General features: G+C 42.0%; 1 protein-coding gene across 2 annotated transcripts in view; it reads left to right on the top strand.

Moving 5' to 3' along the window:
- XDH (xanthine dehydrogenase) overlaps positions 1 to 22,200 on the top strand; it is a 72,523-nt gene that overhangs the window by 48,236 nt on the left and 2,087 nt on the right. For both annotated transcript variants that reach the window (XM_006168531.3, XM_014584189.2), the window contains 15 exons: positions 427 to 551; positions 1,312 to 1,445; positions 1,799 to 1,886; positions 3,107 to 3,193; positions 9,680 to 9,871; positions 10,064 to 10,209; positions 11,008 to 11,089; positions 11,604 to 11,699; positions 12,342 to 12,470; positions 13,118 to 13,192; positions 15,447 to 15,499; positions 16,901 to 17,015; positions 17,780 to 17,845; positions 19,208 to 19,396; positions 21,045 to 21,221. In XM_006168531.3, the coding sequence (XP_006168593.1) occupies positions 427 to 551; positions 1,312 to 1,445; positions 1,799 to 1,886; positions 3,107 to 3,193; positions 9,680 to 9,871; positions 10,064 to 10,209; positions 11,008 to 11,089; positions 11,604 to 11,699; positions 12,342 to 12,470; positions 13,118 to 13,192; positions 15,447 to 15,499; positions 16,901 to 17,015; positions 17,780 to 17,845; positions 19,208 to 19,396; positions 21,045 to 21,221 (1,754 nt within the window). The remainder of the gene's footprint in view (positions 1 to 426; positions 552 to 1,311; positions 1,446 to 1,798; positions 1,887 to 3,106; positions 3,194 to 9,679; positions 9,872 to 10,063; positions 10,210 to 11,007; positions 11,090 to 11,603; positions 11,700 to 12,341; positions 12,471 to 13,117; positions 13,193 to 15,446; positions 15,500 to 16,900; positions 17,016 to 17,779; positions 17,846 to 19,207; positions 19,397 to 21,044; positions 21,222 to 22,200) is intronic.

Below are 22,200 nucleotides of genomic sequence, written 5' to 3'. Positions count from 1 at the left end.
CTAGTCCCCTTTTTAACCTGCCTTCTCCACTGGGTGTTGTGCATTGCTAAATCACTAGCCAGCCAACTCTCTCCAGGCCTGATAACTTCAATTCTGGAGGATGTTCTTATTTCCAGCTTTTAAAAATCTGTCAATTTCTTTCTAGAGCTATTTTATGATAGTTCTAGAAATCCTTGATTTCCACTGGCTGCAGTATAGCTGATGTGTTCCAGTTTCATTCATTCTGGTTTTTCCTTTGGTGGGAAGCAGGAAAGATGCACCACTCCCAGACGGCTAAGACTCTGAGATCCTGCTCCACCCTGGGTGGGGAACCTAGAGGTTCCCAGGTCACAGGCAGAGTATACTCCCTTGTCAAGCAAACCACTCTTTGGTAGCTGTGGGCTCATTGTGTTTGTGTGTGTGTGTGGGGTCTCATTGCTTCTTCAGGAGAGTTGTACATTGGTGGCCAAGAGCACTTCTACCTGGAGACTCACTGTACCATCGCGGTCCCAAAAGGCGAGGCAGGGGAGATGGAGCTCTTTGTATCTACTCAGAACACTATGAAGACCCAGGTGGGTGTCATGTGGGTCCAGGGCCTGAAGAGGGAACCTGGAGCTCCTGGCAGACTAGGAGAGCAGTATGGGAAATGAGAAAGGGAGTTCTGGGCTGGTCCAGAGGGGACTTGAGTATAGTGGTCCTCGAGCCAGACCCAATAAGTGGTGTCACTGAGTTTGTTATATAATATTCCTTGGTTTTAGTTTCCTCATCTGTAAAATGGGACCTAGGAAAGTTGTATCAATTAGATGATTTTAATAGTTCAATTAAAGCCTGGTGTATTAATTCTTATTATATCAGTGCCGAATGACCTTGGTCAAGTCATAGCCACCTTAGTTTCCTCTTCTGTAGAATAAGGGGACTAGGTTAAGTGATAGCCACAGGAACAGTAAATTATCTGCAGCAGTTTGAATATACTCTATTGCCTGTTTGCAACAGTGGTTGCCAGCATATTTGGCAGCTGGTCCTTCCCTCATTACCTACCAGTCTCTGGCCAGCTGGAATGAGTTTTGGCTTTGAAAGTATGCTATGATCAGTTGCTTGCTCCTCTTGTTAAAACAAGTGTCTGAATTGTCTGTATTCAGTCTGCTATGATTGGTGAGTTCTGGACCCTGGTGCCATGAATGGAAGGCTGCACTGAGAGGAGAGGGGGATTTTGAATCAAGAAATTTCAGAATTTACAGTAGTAAATAGTTTTGTGCATCTTAGGCAGACTCTGGGTCAGGTATGAAGGAAATCCAGATGATGCATTCAATGCAAGTGTTCTATTCCTTGTAGAGCTTTGTTGCAAAAATGTTGGGGGTTCCAGCAAACCGGATTGTGGTTCGAGTGAAGAGAATGGGAGGAGGCTTTGGAGGGAAAGAAACCCGGAGCACTGTGGTGTCCACTGCGGTGGCCCTGGCTGCATACAAGTGAGTTCCAATGCTTGCTTCTCCTCCTGTTGGAAGTAATTTTCCCCTTGCTTTGAATTCTCACAGCTGTTTGCAGAACCCTTGGGCATAGGGATGAGGGCTTCTTTGTGTTTGGACACATGTGACCATGTGTTATTTCCCCTACCTTCCAATGAGCTCCCTGAGAGCGAGGATGCACCTCACATGTCCTTACATTCTCCACTTACCTGGCTCAGCGCCTGCACAGCAAAGCAGCCCAGTGCAGGTGCACCAGGTAGAAAAGGCAGCTGCCCTGCTGTCTGCATCCCTGACACTCACAAGACTGGGCTGTTGATTAGGCTCACAGCTTTCTAACCCTCCTGGCCACTCTACAGGACCGGCAGACCTGTGCGCTGCATGCTGGACCGTAACGAGGACATGCTGATTACTGGTGGCAGACATCCCTTCCTGGCCAGATACAAGGTTTGAGATGCTGGATATTCACCAGAGTGGGCAGTGCCATTTCATAAGATAACCTGGAGATGAGGATCCGAGAATCCTGGACTGTAGTTTTTGCATGACTATGTGTAGGAATTCAAAGAAGAAATGGCAATGAGAGAAATCAAACTGGCCAATGGCAACAGAGAACGGCGGTACTGTACTGGGGGAGCCTAGAAGGCCATATCCTAAGGAACAGCACAAGGTGGCAGTCATCACTTCCATGAATTCATCATGGTCTGAATCTGGTCTCTGGCCAGTCAGGCTCAGAAAGATGATTCATCTGCATACAGTGCTATGACAAATCCATTGTGTGGGGTGGCCCAATGTTAACACATTCATAGGCCTGATGTAAAAAATCAAAATGGCCACTTAGTAGTTTACAGTGAAAAAGAAAACTTCCCAGGGGACTGAGCAGTTAGGGTGGGCACATGCTCTGCCAGACCATGGTTGGGCATCACCCAAACTTTGCCTTGGAACAGTCCCTTTCCTGAACTTCTATGGATAACTAGTTCCTTTTTGACCTTTCCCTGTACACATCAGTAAAGCCTACAGGCTTGGTCTAGTTCTATAAACCTGGGAGTCCTCGCTTCACAAACTGATCTTGAGCATTCCTCTTTGACCTATTCTGACTTTGTTTCCTGAGTGAACTTCCAGAAAGGGATTGTATTCCTCTTCTGACCAAATTATTATGGGGCTGAAGAAAGTAACTTGATATCTTTGAGGCTCAGTTTTCACACCTATGAAATGAACTGTGAAGGGTTTTTGATGGTTATATAGGTCAGGGATGTACCAGCACAATCACGCCTGTGTGAGGTGTAACTAGTCTGCTGGCCAAAAGCTCTGGGGAACTCTCCAGTATCTTTCTCAGTTTCTTTTATCACCCTTCCTCTTCCCATCCTATTGTGATGAACTTTCTCTTTTATACCTTCTCACTCCCAGTCTTAGAGGCAGGGAACAAGTGGAAGGGAAGTGGAGTGTTGGGGACAAGTGTGTCAGGGTCAAGGATCCAAGGGACCACCACAGGAAGACTTAGGCTCCTCTCTTTTTCACCTGTTATGTTCTGGTGATCTCTAAAGGCCACTATTTTAATGGTGTAATGTCTTGTTCTGTTTCCCCCAGGTAGTACAAGGTATTACAAGTACAAGAGGGGAGGATCAGAGAAAGACAGAGGGAGGGACTGTTGAGAAATCTCCTTTTACCAGGTTGGCTTCATGAAGACCGGAAAGATTGTGGCTCTGGAGGTAGATCATTTCAGCAATGCGGGGAACACCCTGGATCTCTCTCAAAGCGTAAGTGGGACCTGTCTACACCCAGGGGTGACTGAAATGTTTGGGGAAAAAAAACAAAAATATAAGGGTTTACTTTGGAATCTCAATTCTGTTCCATTATCTATGTGCTTATTGTTATGCCAATACCACACAGCTGTCTTCTTTATTATTATTTTTTTTTAAAAGTTTTTGCCATATAGCATGTGTGACCGATAGAGAGACAGAGAGAGGCAATGGGAGGGAAAGTGAGAAATCACCCCCTCCTAGGAGGCATGGCTATGTTGCAATCCCTTCTCTTCCATTCTCTTCCTGGAATTTTGGGCACAAACACACAGAAGCCTGGTGTATTTTAAGCTGTTGGGTTGGACTTGAACTGTGTGGCCCATGTGGGAGTCCCATGCCTTAACCACCACGCCACCTACTGGTTCCCCACACTATCTTGATTATTGCAGTTTTGGAATAAATCCAGTGTGATTATGACATAATTATTTTAATATACAGATTGTCCCCAACTTATGATGTTTCAAATTATACTTTTTTGACTTTCTAATGAGTTTATTGGGAGTATTGAATACATCTTGATTTATGATAGGTTTGTTAGGACTTAATTCCAGTATAAGTCGAGGAGCCTCTGTATTACCAAATTCTATTGACTGATATTTATGAAGAAATTTGTCTGTATTTTTCTTTTTCTTTTTTCTTTCTTCCTTTTTTTTTTTTTTTGGTACTGTTTTTGCTGCTGTCAGTATGACACTAGCTTCATAAAATGATTTGAGAAGTGTCCCCTTCTCTCCCAATTTTGGAAGAGATTGCGTAGAATTAGTGTTAATTCTTTAAGTGTTTGAAAGAATTTTCCAGTAAACATTTTGTACCTGGATATTTCTCTTTTTTTGGAGCCTTAAAATGATTAATTAAATGTTCTTATTAGTTGTAAAACTATTAAAATGATCTATTTCATGTTAAAGTGGTAGTTTTGTCTTCTGAGACATTGATATATTTTATCTAAGTTATTAATAATTTATGTGTAAAGAATTATTCATAGTGTTTCCTTATAGTCTTTTTGATGTCTTCAGGGTCTGTAGTGATATCTCCTATTTCATTCCTAATATTGGTAATTTGTGTCTTTTCTATCAGTTTTGCTAGAAGTTTGTCAATTTTACTTTACCTTTTTGAAAAACCAGGTTTTTTTTTTTGTTGTTGTTGTTTCATTGATTTTTCCTTTTTTTTGGTTTTAATTTATTGGTTTTTGTTCTTACCTTTATTTTTTCCTTCCTTGTGTTTGCTTTGGTTTTATTTTGCTCCTCTTTTTCTAGATTCTTGAGGTAGGAATTTAAATGATTTTTTTGAGATTATCCCACCTTTTTCTAATGTATTCAATTTAGTATTCAGAGTTTCCTTTCAGCCCTACTTTAGCTGGGTCCCACAAGTTTTGATATATTGCATTTTTAATTTCTTTGTTTATATCACTGGCAATTTCCATTTTTATCCCTGGGTTATTTATTATAGAAGTGTGCTGTTTGGTTTCCAAGTACTTCCAGATTTTCCTGCTCTTGTTCTAGCCTGACAATTCCCATTGATCTCTAGTTTCATTCCATTTTAGTTGAAGAACCCATTTTATATGACTTTGATTTCTTTCAAATTTCTTGAGGTTCATATTGTGGAGGTGAGAAGTTTGAAGTCAAGGTGTTGGCAGGACCACATGTCCTCTGGGAGCTCTAAGGGAAAATCCATTTCTTTTCCTTCTTTCCATCCTTCCTTCTTTTTTCCCCTTTCTTCCTTCCTTCCTTCCTTCCTTCCTTCCTTCCTTCCTTCCTTCCTTCCTTCCTTCCTTCTTTCCTTCTTTCATCTTTCTTTTTCTTTTTAAAAACAAGGTTAAACATTTTATTTATTTGTGTATTTATTCATTTATTTATAATTTGCATGTGTTTGCCAGAGAGAGGGGAGAGAAGGAGAGAAAGAGAAAGTGAAAAAGAGCCAGCATTTGACATGGTGGTTAAGGTACTGGACTCCCACATGATCAGTCACTGGAGGGGAAGGGTGATTTCTCACTTTCTCTGTCTCTATCTCCCTCTGGTGAACAAACATGCACTATGAGAAAAAAAATATCTTAAAATAAAAAAAAAAAGAAAGAAAACACTCCCTGTGGAAATAACCACATTGTAATACCTTTGCCTCCATTCTCCTCTTGGGATTTTGGGTATGCATACACATGTGCCTGATGTGTTTTTCAAGTTGCTGGGTCTGGAACTTGAACTGTGCTGTTGGCCATGTGGGATCCAGTTGTCTTAACCACCAGGCCACCTAGCAGGTCTCTCCTTGCCTTTTCAATCTTCTGGTGACTGGTGGTACTTGCTGATTTGTGGCCCAATCTCTGTCTCTGTCTATACATAGATACTTTCTCTATGCGTCTGTTCTTGTCTTTCTGTACCACTCTTTAAAAAGAATCATGTGATTACGATTAAGGTTCACCCCCCTCCCAATTTACCAGGATAAGCTACTTCTTAGGTCTTAAAATTAAAACCCTTAATTTTAACTCTTAAGTATCATGATTAGGAGTGGATATACCTTTGGGGAGGTGTTTTTGCTTTCTACCACAGGTAGCATTTCTATAAACATTCATTAGATCCTATTAGCTGTTGGTGTTGCCAAGTTCTTCTATATCCTTCCTGATTTATTTATTTATTAACAGTTTTGAGATAGAGACATTGAAATATTCAACTATAATCATGGATTTTTTTCTCCTTTCAGTTTTACCACTTTTTACTTGATATATTTTTTAACTCTGTTTTATCTTCCTTCTTTCCTTCTTTCATCTTTCTTTTTCTTTTTAAAAACAAGGTTAAACATTTTATTTATTTGTGTATTTATTCATTTATTTATAATTTGCATGTGTTTGCCAGAGAGAGGGGAGAGAAGGAGAGAAAGAGAAAGTGAAAAAGAGCCAGCATTTGACATGGTGGTTAAGGTACTGGACTCCCACATGATCAGTCACTGGAGGGGAAGGGTGATTTCTCACTTTTCTCTTCTCTATCTCCCTCTGGTGAACAAACATGCACTATGAGAAAAAAAATATCTTAAAAAAAAAAAGAAAAGAAACACAACACGTGGAAATAACCACATTGTAATACCTTTGCCTCCATTCTCCTCTTGGGATTTTGGGTATGCATACACATGTGCCTGATGTGTTTTTCAAGTTGCTGGGTCTGGAACTTGAACTGTGCTGTTGGCCATGTGGGATCCAGTTGTCTTAACCACCAGGCCACCTAGCAGGTCTCTCCTTGCCTTTTCAATCTTCTGGTGACTGGTGGTACTTGCTGATTTGTGGCCCAATCTCTGTCTCTGTCTATACATAGATACTTTCTCTATGCGTCTGTTCTTGTCTTTCTGTACCACTCTTTAAAAAGAATCATGTGATTACGATTAAGGTTCACCCCCCTCCCAATTTACCAGGATAAGCTACTTCTTAGGTCTTAAAATTAAAACCCTTAATTTTAACTCTTAAGTATCATGATTAGGAGTGGATATACCTTTGGGGAGGTGTTTTTGCTTTCTACCACAGGTAGCATTTCTATAAACATTCATTAGATCCTATTAGCTGTTGGTGTTGCCAAGTTCTTCTATATCCTTCCTGATTTATTTATTTATTAACAGTTTTGAGATAGAGACATTGAAATATTCAACTATAATCATGGATTTTTTTCTCCTTTCAGTTTTACCACTTTTTACTTGATATATTTTTTAACTCTGTTTTATGGGACAGACACAGTATTTATGGGACAGACACAGTATTGTGTCTTTTGAAAGAATTGACACTTTTATCATTATATAATGTTTCAGTCTCTCTGGTAATTTTATTTGCTCTGAAATCTACTTGGTCTTATGTGAAAACCACTCCTGCTTTCTTTTGGTTAATGTTTGTGTGGTATGTCTTTTTCCACTCTCTTAATTTTGACCTGCTTAGATTGTTATATTTGAAATAATTTTTTAAAATTAATTTATTTTTATATTTGAAATAATTTTGTTGAGGATGATTTTTAGTTCATTCTGCTAATCTCTGTAATGTAATTGTATTTATATTATACATTAAATATAGTTACTGCTATTGTTTTATTAGGATGTGAGTCTGCCTCTTTAATTTTTATTTTCTGTTTTTTTCTCACTCTTTTATTTCTTTGTATTCTTTTGCCTGCCTATCTGTGGGATATTTGAACATTATTTTAGTATTCTATTTTTATTTATCTATCACGTTTTTGAAAATATCTCCTATAATTTTTTAGTGGCTGCTAGAGATATTAAGTTATATTTAATTTATCATAATCTACTGGAGTTGTCATTTTATCTATTTCAGTCAAGTATAGAAATCTTACTACCCTTTATGACTCTTTGCTCTCCCCTAGTTATATTACTTTTATTTAAAATATTTATTCTACATATATTTGGAACCACAGCAAGACAGTATTATAATTTTTGTTTCAACTCTCAGATGCAATTTAAAAAACCCAGGAGAAGTAAAGGCTATTGTTTTTACCCATATTTTTTCTTTCAGTGTTTTTATTTTCTCCCTTCCTGTACACTAAAATTCATTCTTTTATCCTTTTCTTTTTGTCTAGAAAACTTCCTCTGGCCATTTTTTAAATTGTATTCCTACCGAGGACAACTTTGCTAGTTTTCCATCATCTGAAAAATGTCTCAATTCATTTCTTAGTCCCAAAGAAAAATTTACTAGGCATTTTATTTTGGTTTGACAGTTCTTTACTTTCATCAACTACAGAACTGTTATTTACTCTGGCCTCTGTGGTTCCTGATGAGAATTCCTTTGCCATTCTAATTAGTTTTCTCCTATAGATAAGGCATCATTTTCTCCAGCTGCTTTCAAGATATTTCCTTTGTCTTTGGTTTTGCAGGTGTAGACAGGGATGGAGCCACACTTTTTCGCTGTGATATCTAGTTGGAGTAGAGAAGTCATTGTCTAAGAGTGTTCAGTTTTGCTAGGCTGCCTCTCTCCTGGTACTTTGGCTAGAGGAAGAAGGATTTGGAATAGGGTGGGCTTTTTGGTGTCTGTGATCACTGACATTTTAGTATTGCCAGCCTTCCTCCATGTCGGCAATATGTAAGTCAAAGTATTTAGTGCACTGAACACACCCAGAACAGATTTCAGAATTGGAGAAAATTTTAAGTTGACTTAGCAATAAATGCATGTAAAATGAAGCAAGTGAAAAAATAAAGACGAGTATTAAATAAAGAACTAAAAAAGTTATCAAGAAAGAGAATCATAGTGCAACTACATGATTCAGCCACGAGCAATGTTTTCAGAGGTATAACATTAAACTGAGGGTCACATCAAAACACAGCTGTATGGGGGAACAGGAAGCTGTATGTATGCTGGGAAAGGGAGTTAGGCAGTAACTAAGTCCTCCTTTTCCATAATGGAAAGACAGTTTAAAAGTTGAAAACTGAAAAAGACAAGATAGAGCAATATAGACACCTGAGAAATGTGGAAGTTAATCTAAATAACTGATAAAGAATACATAATGAGAATGGTAAGCATTTGCTTCTAGAGAGTAAGGGAAAGAAAGTGAAGGGAGGCCGCTATTTTTTATAACACACTTATGTAAATACTTAACTCTTTAAACTATTAGCAATGCAACTTTGATGTGAATAAAAGCCGATTTATAATAAATTAATAAAATCAACTTTTAAAATGTTCTCAATTATGTATTTATTTAATTTTTCAGAGGTTTTTGCCTTAGGGTGTATGCACTTGCCAGAGAGAGAGAAAGAGAGACAGAGACAGAGACAGTTAGAGGGAAAGTGAGGAATCACCCTCCAGTGGGGAAAGCCACAGCACAATCCCTTCTTCTCCATTCTCCTCCAGGGATCTCGCGCATGCGTGCATAAGCACCTCATGTGAGTTTCAAGCCACCAGGTCTGGAATGTGAACCATGCTTGGCCACAGGGGAGCCCAACGATGTAACTGCTACACCAACTGCTGGCCCCAGGATCAACTTTTTTAAAAAACAAATTATTTCATTTTGGGGGACTGGCATGGTAGTTTAGGGCTGACCATCATATGGACTCCCACATGGCCGACCACAGTTCAAGTCCTGGACCTGGCAGCTTGCTTTCTCACTTTCCTTCTCTCTTTCTTTTACTCTGTCCCTCTCTGGTTAAATTAAAAAAATCAAAATAAATAAATTAATTAAGTTAAATAAAATAATTCCTTAAACAATTGTTTAAAAATTATTTTATTTTTAAAGGCAAATGATCAGTTCCAGCTTGAGGGTCTGAAGAGGAGTTCCTCTTAGAGGAAATGGATAAGGATATTAATAGGATTATAATGTGCAGGAAGGAGGCTTTTTTAAATATCCTGGGTAAGAAGTAATTGGGCACAAAAAGAGCAATTGCCAGTAAGCTGGGAAAGACAGGCATGGGTACAATCAAACCTAGTTGGAGGAGCCAATTAAATCAACACACTGTTCTCTTCCATTTTCGTTTCCTCTGCTTCAGATAATGGAACGAGCTCTATTCCACATGGACAACTGCTATAAAATCCCCAACATCCGGGGCACTGGGCGGCTGTGCAAGACCAATCTGCCCTCCAACACAGCCTTCCGGGGCTTTGGAGGACCTCAGGGGATGCTCATTGCTGAGTATTGGATGAGTGAAGTCGCAGTGACCTGCGGGCTGCCTGCAGAGGAGGTCAGCTGGAAATTTGGTGCATAAGTTAGAGTGGGTGGGGTTTTGTATCTTAGGCATCTCCCCTGGGGGTAGAGGATGGGCAAGTGTTGCTGAAGGGGTTGGAGGCTTAACTTCAAGTCATGCCTACTTCCTACCCCTGTCCTGCCCGTCTCTTGCCTCCAACAAGGCCTCATTGTCTCTCTCTTTGGGAAGGTGCGGAGGAAAAACCTGTACAAAGAAGGGGACCTGACACACTTTAACCAGAGGCTTGAGGGGTTCACCTTGCCCAGGTGCTGGGACGAATGTCTAGCAAGTTCTCAGTACCATACTCGGAAGAGTGAGGTTGACAAGTTCAACAAGTAAGTTCTGGGAGAGGGGAGTCTCATGTTCTGGTGTTCTCTAGGGTTCCATATTCTACAGCTTTTTTGCTGACTACAAAGCTACCAATTTAGAGAGTAACTTAGGAGGCTGCTGAATTTTTCAACTCACTCATTGTCATCTCCTTAGATTTTGTAGTGATCTTCAGTCTGGAGGCAGGTGGGCTTACGCAATGCACTCAGCATCCCAGCTTATCAGTTGTGCTTTATAGGCTTGTATGTCTACGAGCACACAGTGTGACAGAGAGCACCGACTCAAGACTAAACATCACCATCATGCACCTGCCTCTGACACTAATCTTTAAATATGACCTTGGCAATAACTCCTTCTTCTTGGGCCTCAGTTTCATTATCTGCAAAGGGGGGGAAATGATACAGTCTCTGTCTTCTTCACAGAGTCATTCAGATAACTAGATACAAAGCACAGAGGGCATCATTATCATTAGCACCCTATAGTTCCTCCCTGGGATCAGCACCAGCACTCAGACCCAACACGTATTGAATTGAATTGAATTCCACTCAGGGAAAAGAGTGATGGTACTTTAAAGTCAGACTCGAGGATGGGCTTTGCTCTAGCTGCACTGGAGGAGCCAGGGCCCAAATTCCCACCGTTCTGTTTGTATACACTATTGAAGATACAAATCATTTATAATGATGGCCATATAGACGGCTCCAAGGATGTCCTGTTTTGATTTGATATGAAGATATTGATTGAAAATATGTCCAATCTAACATCAATATTGTAGAGAAAGTTCTATGTGAATGTTCCTTGTTCTTCAGGGAGAATTGCTGGAAAAAGAGAGGATTGTGTATAATTCCTACCAAGTTTGGAATAAGCTTCACAGTTCCTTTTCTGAATCAGGTAATTGCTTTATATAATTTTGTTCATCTCCCTAGAACTGGGGCCCCATTTTCCCCCTGTTTATAGTATGGCAAATAAAATGCCATTGTCACTGTTAACAGAAAAAATGAGAGGAGCTCTTTACTGTTTAAATGAGAGTTGAGCTTGCATATTCCTGTTTGTCTAACATGATCTGGTGTCAGCCTCTAGTTCTTATCCTTCCTCTGATGGTGGGACTGTGGACAGCTACTCTGCCTTTCTCATCCTGTTTCTTCATTTAGAGAGTGAGGACGCAGATAGCCTACCTACATCTTTCTGAGGATGAGAGACAGAGAGAGGAAGATAGGAAGGCATTTTGCAAGCTCCCAAAGGGCTATATCTTTGGTTCATGAGATCCATATGGCTATAATTTTTGTTTGGAGACCAAATGATACTGCTGGTTTTCTTTGTCCTGGGTTTTGTACCTTTAACCACAAGTGCTAAGCTGAGTTTGGATTTGCTGAATTTTGTGTCTGGGATCCTTTTTTCTCTTTAGGCAGGAGCCCTAATTCACGTGTATACAGATGGCTCTGTGTTGCTGACACATGGGGGCACTGAGATGGGTCAAGGCCTTCACACCAAGATGGTCCAGGTGAGCAGCCTTGGGGCTCCGGGGGTCCTTGCTGGCAGCATGAGGTCTTTGGTGAGGGGAGATACTGTAAGAATTGAACTGAGCAGGGGGCTGTTGCAGAGCAGAAGTGGTCTGGGATCTGGCCCTGGCCCTGCTGTTTATTTCCCTGTGGCTTTGGGCAAGTCTTTTCCTTCTCTTGGCCTCAGTTTCCTCATCTGTGCAGAGGAATTGGCCAGTTGATTTCTGAGGACACTTGCATTATGGTTACTGTATTCTAGGGCCCTGTGACTGTGTAAGGTGGGCAGCTGTGTGTGTAAATGTAGTTCCTTGCAGCCCTCAGTGTAGAGCTGGGAGAATGGGATTGGAGTAGAATGAGCACATCTGCTTGGCTCCTGGGGAGTGGCCAAACTGGAATTTTTAAAAAGCCAGACTTCCCTTCAAAAGGCTAGTCACTATTAGATTTATGAATATTTTATGCACCCAAATCACTCCATAGAGTGCTGTTTCACATTTATCTAGAGGTGAGTGCATCCTAAAATCAATAGGATTAGAGCTTACAAAAAGTATTTTCTTGCTTGGAAGAGTGAGCCTGAATCTTGGGGAGAAGTCAACCAGGTCCCTTGAAAATCTTTTCCCTAGAAAGAGGTTCTTCTTTTTCTGCAGGTGGCCAGCAGGGCTCTGAAGATTCCCACCTCTAAGATTTACATCAGCGAGACAAGCACTAGCACTGTGCCCAACACCTCTCCCACGGCAGCCTCTGTCAGCACTGACATCAATGGCCAGGCCGTCTATGTGAGGAGCCTGGGGGAGCCAGCTCAGGGCTTGGGGCCTGGAGAGACCCTGGGATGGGAGCTGAAATGGTTCTTCGCAGGCACTTTGGCTATGACCATGCCTTTGGCTCTCTGAACCAGGAGATAAGAGCCAAAACCAAGCCAAAAGCAAGGCCCAAGAATGTAATCACTTCATCAAACCCAGGAAAGCAGAGTGCGGGGGGAGGGGCCCTGGAGGGAAAACTGGGACTTCTGTGAAGACATCTTTCCTAGAGTTGAAACTGGCTACAAGACAAGAGGCTGAAATCGAGATTTGATTATAGAGCCATCCAGATTGGACCCATTTGCTTCTCCTTCCTGGTGAAGGATATAATAAAACAAAGAAGCTGTATAGAAAAAGGAACGTTCCTGGGAGTCTCTCAAAGATTGTGCCCTCTGTTAGCGAGAACTGGGTCAGGGAATACTTTCTAAGCAAGGGTTAGTGGTGGCACCTTTGGCAGGATCCTGTGGCTTCCATCCTGGGCCTTGGTGTGAGAGGTGGGCAAAGCTGTTTGGATGGGGTTCTGGGCACAGACTAGCATGGAGGTGACCTTCCCAAGGTCCTCAGGTTTTGCCTGGGCCAAAGAATTCAGATTGATGTGTCTTGTGTGTGGTGGGTGTTTTGTTTAGGCAGCTTGTCAGACCATCCTACAAAGGCTGGAGCCCTTCAAGAGAAAGAATCCCAGTGGCAAATGGGAAGACTGGGTAAGTCTGAGCTGATCCAAGTTACTTTTGCAAATCAGAGAGAAATTACCAACAAAGCCTTGTCCCCAAACAAGCTTAGAAGACAATAATCTAGTCACATAAGCAAAGAGATTTTGAGGTAGTCTGTATGATTTCACAGGATGAGTAACTGTTTAATCTTGCTAGACCTCTTTCTCTGTAGTTTTCATAGTCAAGGGAAATCTCTTGAAGAAAATTTTTGATCTAGGATCTTAACAGCTTTGTGGGAATAGGAATTTGACTGATCTGAACCTCAGAAGACAGAGTGACTCTGAACATGCCTCATCATGATATCTTGGCCCACTTGGGCCTGGTCTCATGCATCACTGGTCCAGCAGCTTCTAAGAGCTTGACTTTTGTTCAAACTTTTATCTCTTAGAAAGCTTTCCCTTCTGTTGAGTATGAGTCTACCAAGAGCTTCTATCATTCCTGTGATTTTAAGAGTGACAGAACAAGCATTCTTAATAAAAATGATTCCTATACCCTGACATCTGGATCAGAGGCCTTCATATGAGAAACCCTCAGAGGGGAGATACAAGTGGGTCTTTCTCAGGAGACCTTAGGCTCCAATAAGCAGGAATATCAATGATGTCTCTGCTTCATCCAATGTTAGAGGGGGAAAACTGAGTGTAAGAGTAACACATAAAATGTGACTACACATGAACTGGCTCAGATAGTACAAATTCACCTCAGTAGACTCAAAGAAAAGAGGCCGTTCTTTCAGACCCACTCATTACACATCACATAACTCCCCCCCACACACCTTACACTCTCAAATTTCTTATGTACGAATACCATGCGAACAGAGCTCAGTTTGTTAGTTGAGCTTTAGCATGAATTTTTTCAGGCAATTGAAATGTTTTCTTTTTTTAAGACAGATTTTTGCTATGGGGTGCATGCACTCACTGGAGAGACTGGGAGAGACAAAGAGATTTTGAGGTAGTCTGTATGAAATCACCACAATCCTTTCTCCTTCATTGCCCACTTGAGATTTAGGGTATGCACATCCATGTGCCTGCCATGAGTTTTAAGTTGCCAGGACCAGGACTCGAACTGTGGTCAACTATGTGGAAGTCCAATGACATAACCATTACATCATCTGTTGATCCCAAATTGTTTTCAATAACAACCTTGACAAAAATTTCCTATCGTCTAACCTACTAATCTGATCTTTGTCCTCAACTACCAGCCATATAGTCCAGTGTTCCTTGAAGGCAGATAATCCCAATAAATAAGCCATAATCACCACACACACACACACACACACACATACAATATTACATTACATGATCAGGGTAGATTTTAAGCCAAAGTCTTTTTTACTCTAAGCTTTAGTTCTCTCATCTGTAAAAGGAAGGTAATAATACTACAGATATCATAGGATTATAGTGAATATAAAGTAAAATACTGTATGCAAAGTGCTAAATATACATAGTAAAGAGTTTGATAATTGATGATGATGAGGATGATGATACACATTATTTTAAGCCCAGCCTAAATCTTAGCATGTGCTTGTGCTGGGGATATTTTTATTTTTAAACTTGCTACATAAAGAGATAGGTTGGATGGATCACTTTATTAATAGGAAAGTATAAGTAAAAGCAGGCATCTTATAAGCTAACCAGGCATCTTAAGTATCAGATGAGAACTATATGGAATTGCCTTTTTAAAGGCCAGAGTAGGAACTCCTACCAAGGAGAGGGACTTGGGGAGGCAAGTTTGAGCTAGTCATTGAGGGAAGCAAAGGGCTTGGATAGCTTTAGAGGAATCACATATGTGAAGGTGTGGAGGAGACAACATGGAAATGTTGGGAGAGCGTTAAATACTTGAGTTTGCCCAGGGAGTGATGATGTATCACCCATGGCCAGAAAGAAGACTGTGGTCCTTAATGCCAGACATTTGTTCTGTAGCAATGAGGAATTGTCAAAAGCTCTAGGATAAGGACGTGACATAGGTCACGTGGTATGTTGAGATGACCACTCCTCAGAGAGGGGCTGGCGTGGGGAGATGACTTGAGACAGAAAGACCAATGAAGAGGTTATATGGTGCCCCAGGCTCGGATGAGTGGGTTCTGTGCATGTAGTGGAAGTAAGAATGTGAGGTGCATGTGGAACTCTCTAATAAAATGAGACGATGGCTTCCAGATGGAGAGGATGAGCTCATGAAAGCCTAGTGCCAGGCCTGGGCTTCTAGAAGCCACATTTCCCCCTTCTTGATGGCTGTTTCCTCTCCTCAGGTCACAGATGCCTACATGGATGCAGTGAGCTTGTCTGCTACTGGGTTCTATAAGTAAGTGTGGTGCTGTTCGTGCCCATCTCTGTGTCGTCATCTCAGCCTTCCAGGGCCCCTCCCTCCAGCTGTGGTCAGGAGAGAGCTGCTCACTGAAGCACTTACCCTTTGATGAACCTCCATTAATTTCAGCCTAAAGATACCATAAAATATGTGGCATTACCAAACTATGCACCAAGGAGGCCAAAGCAGGGGAGGGCGTATCAGAAGACCTGTGTTCTCATTCTGGTCTTGAAGCACACTATTTTGCTGGGGGAAATCAGTGGTTCCCTCTGACCCCATTTCCTCATTGATGGTGGACTGGGCCAGTCACCAGCCCTTCCCTCCTCTGTGCTCTCCTGCAAGATGCAGGTGTGCTCGTTGTTCTGAGTGAGGTACTGCCATAGCCCCGGGTGCTCCTGTGTACTATGTATCAGATTTCTGTACAGAGGCTTTTCCTCAAAAGAACAAGAAAAAGATTTAGAGCACGTGGTCTTATTACAAAATGCAGAGTACAGTACAGAGGAGCTTCATTAAAAGAGTGAGATTTCAAAGAGAGCGTGTATCTTCTGCCATGTTAAACTGTAGTAGCTGTGTTAATAGGAGGAGATCTCACCTGTCTTTGTTCATTGTGTCACTGTAACAGCGCACCTGAGACAGGGGGATTTAGAAACAAGAGGTTTATTTGGTTCATGATTCTGGTGGTCAGAAAGGCCAAAGGCATGGGGCCAGCATCTGGACAGCCTCTGGTGCTATGCCAATGTGGGCAAGAGATACAGATAAGAAAGTGAGTGTGTGCAGAGACTATGGGCAGCCAACTTGATTCTTAAACAACACACGCTCTGTTTCTACTGGCATATCTGGTTCTACTACGTGGAGGCCAATGTGATACTAAACATAGCCAGGCTGCAAAGAATGATTATATCAGGACTTTAGCAAAAAAGAACAGAGACAAGAAAGAAAATGTCCTGGGCTGGCTTTGCAGTGCAGTGGTTGATAGCTTGCAATGGGAGCTGGACTCCACATAGCCCCATGGCTTGAAAAACATGCTAGGTAGAGGTGCCTAAAATCCTGATGGGACAGAGAAATGGAGAGAAAGGACCGTAGACTGGCCATACTCCATTAGGGGGTGATTTGCCTCTCTCATTCTCTCTAGTGAGGGCATGTGCCCTCTGGCAATAAAACTACAAAAAAAGATCTGAAGTGCCTGAGTTTCATCAACAGATTCAAAATATTCAAAAACATGTAGACTTTCTTGGAGAACAGTTGAATTAAAAAATAAACCTTCTAAGTTGAAAGACTTTGTGTGACAAGGTGTGTGTGTGTGTGTGTGTGTGTGTGTGTGTGTGTGTGTGTGTATGAAAAGGGAGTGTGCTCCTCTTACTCCTCTTAATTCATGTGAGGTCTCCTTTTCTCTCCAAGAACACCCAACCTTGGCTACAGCTTTGAAACAAACTCAGGGAATCCCTTCCACTACTTCACCTATGGCGTGGCTTGCTCTGAGGTAGAAATTGACTGCTTAACAGGAGATCATAAGGTAAGATGTTTTTGGAACTCTGAAAGAGAAGAAAAGCAACAGAACTGAAATACTAGGAGCTTATAGAGATAAACTTTCTGGTTGAGAAAATAAAGCCTTAGAGCAGGGATGGAAAACATTCTATAAAGGGCTCCGAGTAAATCTTTTAGGCTTTATGGGCTATACAATCTCTGCCTCAATTATTCAACTTTACTAGTATGACATAAACACAGCTGCAGACAGTACGTATACAAATGAGGATGACTGTGTTCCAATAAAATGTATTATGGACACTGAAGTTTGAATTTTATGTAATTTTTACTTCTCACAAAATATTCCTGCTTTTAATTTCCTCAGCCATTTTATAATGTAATTATTAGCCTTCAGGTCCTATAAAAACAGGGGGTGGTTGGATTCAGCCCATGGAATGTAGCTGTTCACTTCTTCCTTACACGGTCTTATGTGAGTCATGATCCGAGACTCAGGCTCAAGCCCAGGTCCCTGGGAAACTGCTCTTACGACTCACACATGAATGCATGCAGTGATTTTCGATTACTGAGAGGTCATTGCCGCTCCCCATCCCCTACCTAGCTGCTAAGACCTCAAACCTCAGCAGTGATGATGGCGGTAGAAGCTTGGAGGGAACTTTAACACTTATGCCTGAGTAGGCTCAGAGCTCTGTACTGTGAAACTATGATTTGGGTTGGGACTGCGGTCTCAGGGTCACCAAGAGACCATAATCACATTCCAAAAAGCTCTTTCTTTTCAAATGGCTTCTATTTTAGAACCTCCGCACAGACATTGTCATGGATGTTGGCTCCAGTCTGAACCCTGCCATCGACATTGGACAGGTAAAGCTCTTGGGGGACCAGGGTGGTGACAGATGTGTCCACCGGTGTGCCCCATCCTCCTCCTACACTCATCAACCACATCACACTTTCCAGTGTTGATTTTCAGCAGGCAGGACCATGCTACCAAGGGAGTTCCCCCCAGAGTGGGATTTGAACTGAGGACAGCCCACCAAACTCTTAAGGCAGAAAACAAATTAGTATGAACTAACTTGGAGAGGACACTTACATTTCAGAGAACAATATGATGAATATTGTTGAATATTGAATATGGTAAAGCAGTGGATGCATGCATGTATACACACACACGCACACGTACACACACACACACAGTGTGAAAATCAGCACAATGTGGAATGGAGATTGTGTTTGGGATCAGGCAGTGGAGTCTCAGGCCAGAAAAGGTTTCTCTCTTCTCATTCCTCTTCTACTCAGGATAGTTTTTTGCTCCAGGAAGTAAATGCTATTGAGAGTGGGATGCTCTGTTGAGGGTTCTAGAGGGCAAAGCACAGAGGCCCAACCAGGAGGAGGTAGGGTTGACAACAAGAAAATAAGTTTTAGAAAACAGATTATTGAGCAGAATAAGCTAAACAGGAGAAAACAGAGGCAGGAATCAAAAGTTCAAGTACTGAGCACCTGGTAAAAAATACAAATTGTATATCTCGAAAATGGACATTTAGAGTCATCAGAAATCTAGTCATTAGTCAATCTGTTCATTGATTTGTTGACAACCATTTGAGAAGCAGGCACTGTGCAGGCACTGCAGATCCACAAGTGATTAATGGTCAGCCTTTACCCTGAATGCTCGATCAACTACAGTATGGTTGCATGTCACTCTTTGGAACAGGGGACCCGGAAGAGCAGACATGTGTACCAGAATACTGTGACAGGTGCCCTAGAAGAGAGCTACAAACTACAGCAGGGGCACTTTCTCCCAGAGGACAGGCTGGGGTGGGAGGTTGAGAAGGCTGGACGTAAGTCTCAAAGAATCTACTATCCAGGAAATTCCTCCTGTGAGTTTAGTTCTCAGCTTTGAGTCACCATTTCAACCAGTGGTGACAAAAAGGACCATCTCTATCTGCACTACATTGGGTCTTAGTAAGAAATTATACCTACCATTGTGTGAACTCCTCAAATCTCTGACATATTCTAAAATTGGCCTTTGGTGTTAATGCCTTTGCTCGACCTGAGACAAAGCCTGATGAAAGTTATCCCAGGGCTGCAGCAGGAGCCAGATAAGAGGTAAAGGGCACTTTTTGCTTCTTCCAGGCCCCATAAGAAGTGGGACTTTGTGCCTATTATGAGTGGTATCTCTCCTTGGAAAGGAGGGAGACAGGGTAACCATGGTCACCATCTGTCTTGCAGGTAGAAGGGGCATTTGTCCAAGGTCTTGGCCTCTTTACCCTGGAGGAATTACAGTACTCTCCTGAGGGGAGCCTGCACACCCGTGGTCCCAGCACCTACAAGATCCCTGCATTTGGCAGCATCCCCATTGAGTTCAGGGTTTCCCTGCTTCGTGACTGCCCCAACAAGAAGGCCATCTATGCATCCAAGGTATGATTGCTCTGAGTCTGTGCTGCCTTTTGATCTGCACTGTGGAAGGTCATGGTGGTGATGAGGGGCTTTATCCACCCACCAGGTGGGTCTGCAAGGGGCTTGTCTTGAAGAAAGAAGAGGGCTCAACACTGAAGTTAGCTTGTGTAGTAGAAGGTTCGATGGCCTGAGAACCAGTTGAACAGGGTTGAGGACACTACCTTAATGGAGTCTAAAGCCACCTCCTTTGGGTGTTGCATAGGGATTCTTTAATCAAGTCCTGTGTTTTAAACACTGACCCACACAATCTCTCCGGTATGCACTTCTGATGTTTGATCCTCAAATGATTTTACACCATAGTAGGTGCAGATAGAACAGCATACAGTTTTCTACCTCTGACAGTTGCCAAAACCCTCATGGTTTGATCAGCCTGCCTAGAAGATTGTGAAGACTCATCCTCTAGTTCTGTCTTGTCTCCAATAAATGTAAAAAAAAAAAGTTAAAAATTAATTAAGCTGATTTATATAGTCCTAGATCTAAGAAGGAAGATAGTCACTTGTAACCAATGAACCATCCTTTGCTTATCTCATGGTTTACTTCACTCTGTGTGTGGGAGGGTGTCTGAGATACACTGTGATCCTTGTCATTGGCTGTCACACCTTACTGTGCTTTGAAAAAGATGCACCCCAGGGGACTATCCTTAGAAACTTTAATGCAGTAGGTTCCTCCTTTAGTGATTCTGACACAGGTGGTCTCTGATCTGTGCTTTTGGGGGGGGAGTGGCAGACAAAACAGCTCTGCTATAACATGTTGAATTCCTGTTTGCCATTATGCCCGTCACTCCAGCAGACACTGTAAGTATAATTATAGCTCCAGTAGATGTTGGAGTCAGAGTTATGAGAACATTGCTCCCCCTAGGCTAGCAACTATGAAGAAATGGTTAATGCTCATGTCGAATTTTTTGGTCTATAAAATATAATTATTTAGTATAACTTTTAATAGTAATATTATATTTGCATGGTGTCATCTAAGACAATTATATAACAAGATTTAGAAGAAGTAGGCACATGAGGTCCAGTCATTTATTAGATAATTTATTCTTGGCCTCTAATTTTTTTCTCTTAAAAAATGTTTATCTACTTACTTTCTCCATGAGAGAGATAGAGAGAGCAAGAGAGAGGGTACTCTACTCCTAATAGGATTTACATCTTGTGATTCAGCCACAGCTCCAGCCAGACTGGATTACAGGCCCATGTGAATATACCCAGAGTGCTTAGGAAGGTCCCAGGATATGAACCCAGGCCCAGCCACCCACCACTGTGTCACCACCTGGCCCCTTGATTATTGTTATTATTATTTTCATTGTTGGAAGGTACATGTACTTATTAGAGAGGAACAGAGAAACAGAAAGAAGAAGGAAGGAGCATACCCCATTACCACACAGCATGGTCATGCCGCAATCCCTTCTTCATATTTCTCTCCTGTCCATGATTAATTTTGACTTCCACTTCCTGCTGTGCCATGTGTAGCCTGATTAGTGTTGGATAGAGCTTCCCTGGCATCACCAGGTTCCTGTGCAGGGCTGGTTGCCTGGGCTCTTGGATCTTTGTGGTGATGTAGAGGTGAGAGCACTCCACCTAATGCCCTGCTTTGTGCCCTGTCTGTTTAGGCTGTCGGGGAACCACCTCTCTTCCTGGCTGCCTCCATTTTCTTCGCCATCAAAGATGCCATCCGCGCAGCTCGAGCTCAGCACACAGATTATAATGCAAAGGAACTTTTCCAGCTAGACAGCCCTGCCACCCCAGAGAAGATTCGCAATGCCTGCGTGGACAAGTTCACCACCCTGGTATGATGCCCTCTCAAGCATGCCCTAGTTCAGGGAGTGGAGACAGGCTGGCAGACTGCAGGGGGCAGTTCTGCAGAGGAGAGTTGTTGGGCTGACCCTCAACTGGGTAACCTTGTGCTGTCAGTAGGCTGCCCTTTGCTGTGCGGTATGAGGCACACACTCAAACTTAAGAAATAATGAGAAACCTTTACAGCTGCAGCTATGGCTAAGCCTCCCTAGAGAAGGGAAGGATGCATGGTCACCACCCACAGATTTCATCATTTCCATTTAGATATGGGTGATAGATAACATCCAGAAGAGCCTAATCTTCAGTGTCAGTAACTAGCATTTTGGGGGTCCTTCTTTGTTAAGGACACTGTAAGGTACTATGGAAATAGAGAGAAAATGAGGAACTAATTGATTAGAACAAATACATTTGTGATTACTTGTGTCATGCTAATACTGTGGACACATAGGTGTCCTTGAAAAATTTGCAGCACTTTAGGAAACCAAGTAATTGCTTTATATGGTGATAGATTACTGCCATGGAGGTGTAAGTAACAGAAGGTGGCAGAGGAAGTCCATGGGTACTGGGAACACTTTGGGAAGTCCTTATGTGATACTTTAGTGAATAATGCCTGGATAAGGAAGACTGTGCTCGAAAACCTTCTTCCAACTGTTGGGTTGAGCTGCGCTGAGCTGGGTGCTGCATGCATCGAATGTTCCGATTGCTTTTGCAACCACAACCTCTGCTGAGTTAGTGGAACTAGGTTTCTTCTACCTGTTGGGTTTCCTCCTTTGGCAATTAAAAACATTGACATATGGTATTTGACATATAATTGACATAGACATATTTGTGGGGTATGATGCAATTTTTTTCAGTAGAAGAATACTATGTGTATTGATTCAATAAGGGTAATTAGCATATCTAGGTATAGTGAGTACTACAGAATCCTAAGTATTTCAGGCATGGGGAGAGTTTAGGAGAGCCTCTAGTGTA

Source organism: Tupaia chinensis, unplaced genomic scaffold (genome assembly GCF_000334495.1).
Source record: "Tupaia chinensis unplaced genomic scaffold, TupChi_1.0 Scaffold145860_1, whole genome shotgun sequence".
NCBI lineage: Eukaryota > Metazoa > Chordata > Mammalia > Scandentia > Tupaiidae > Tupaia > Tupaia belangeri.
The sequence above is the reverse complement of the archived record's forward strand: the minus strand, read 5'-3'. Positions and strand labels throughout refer to the sequence as shown.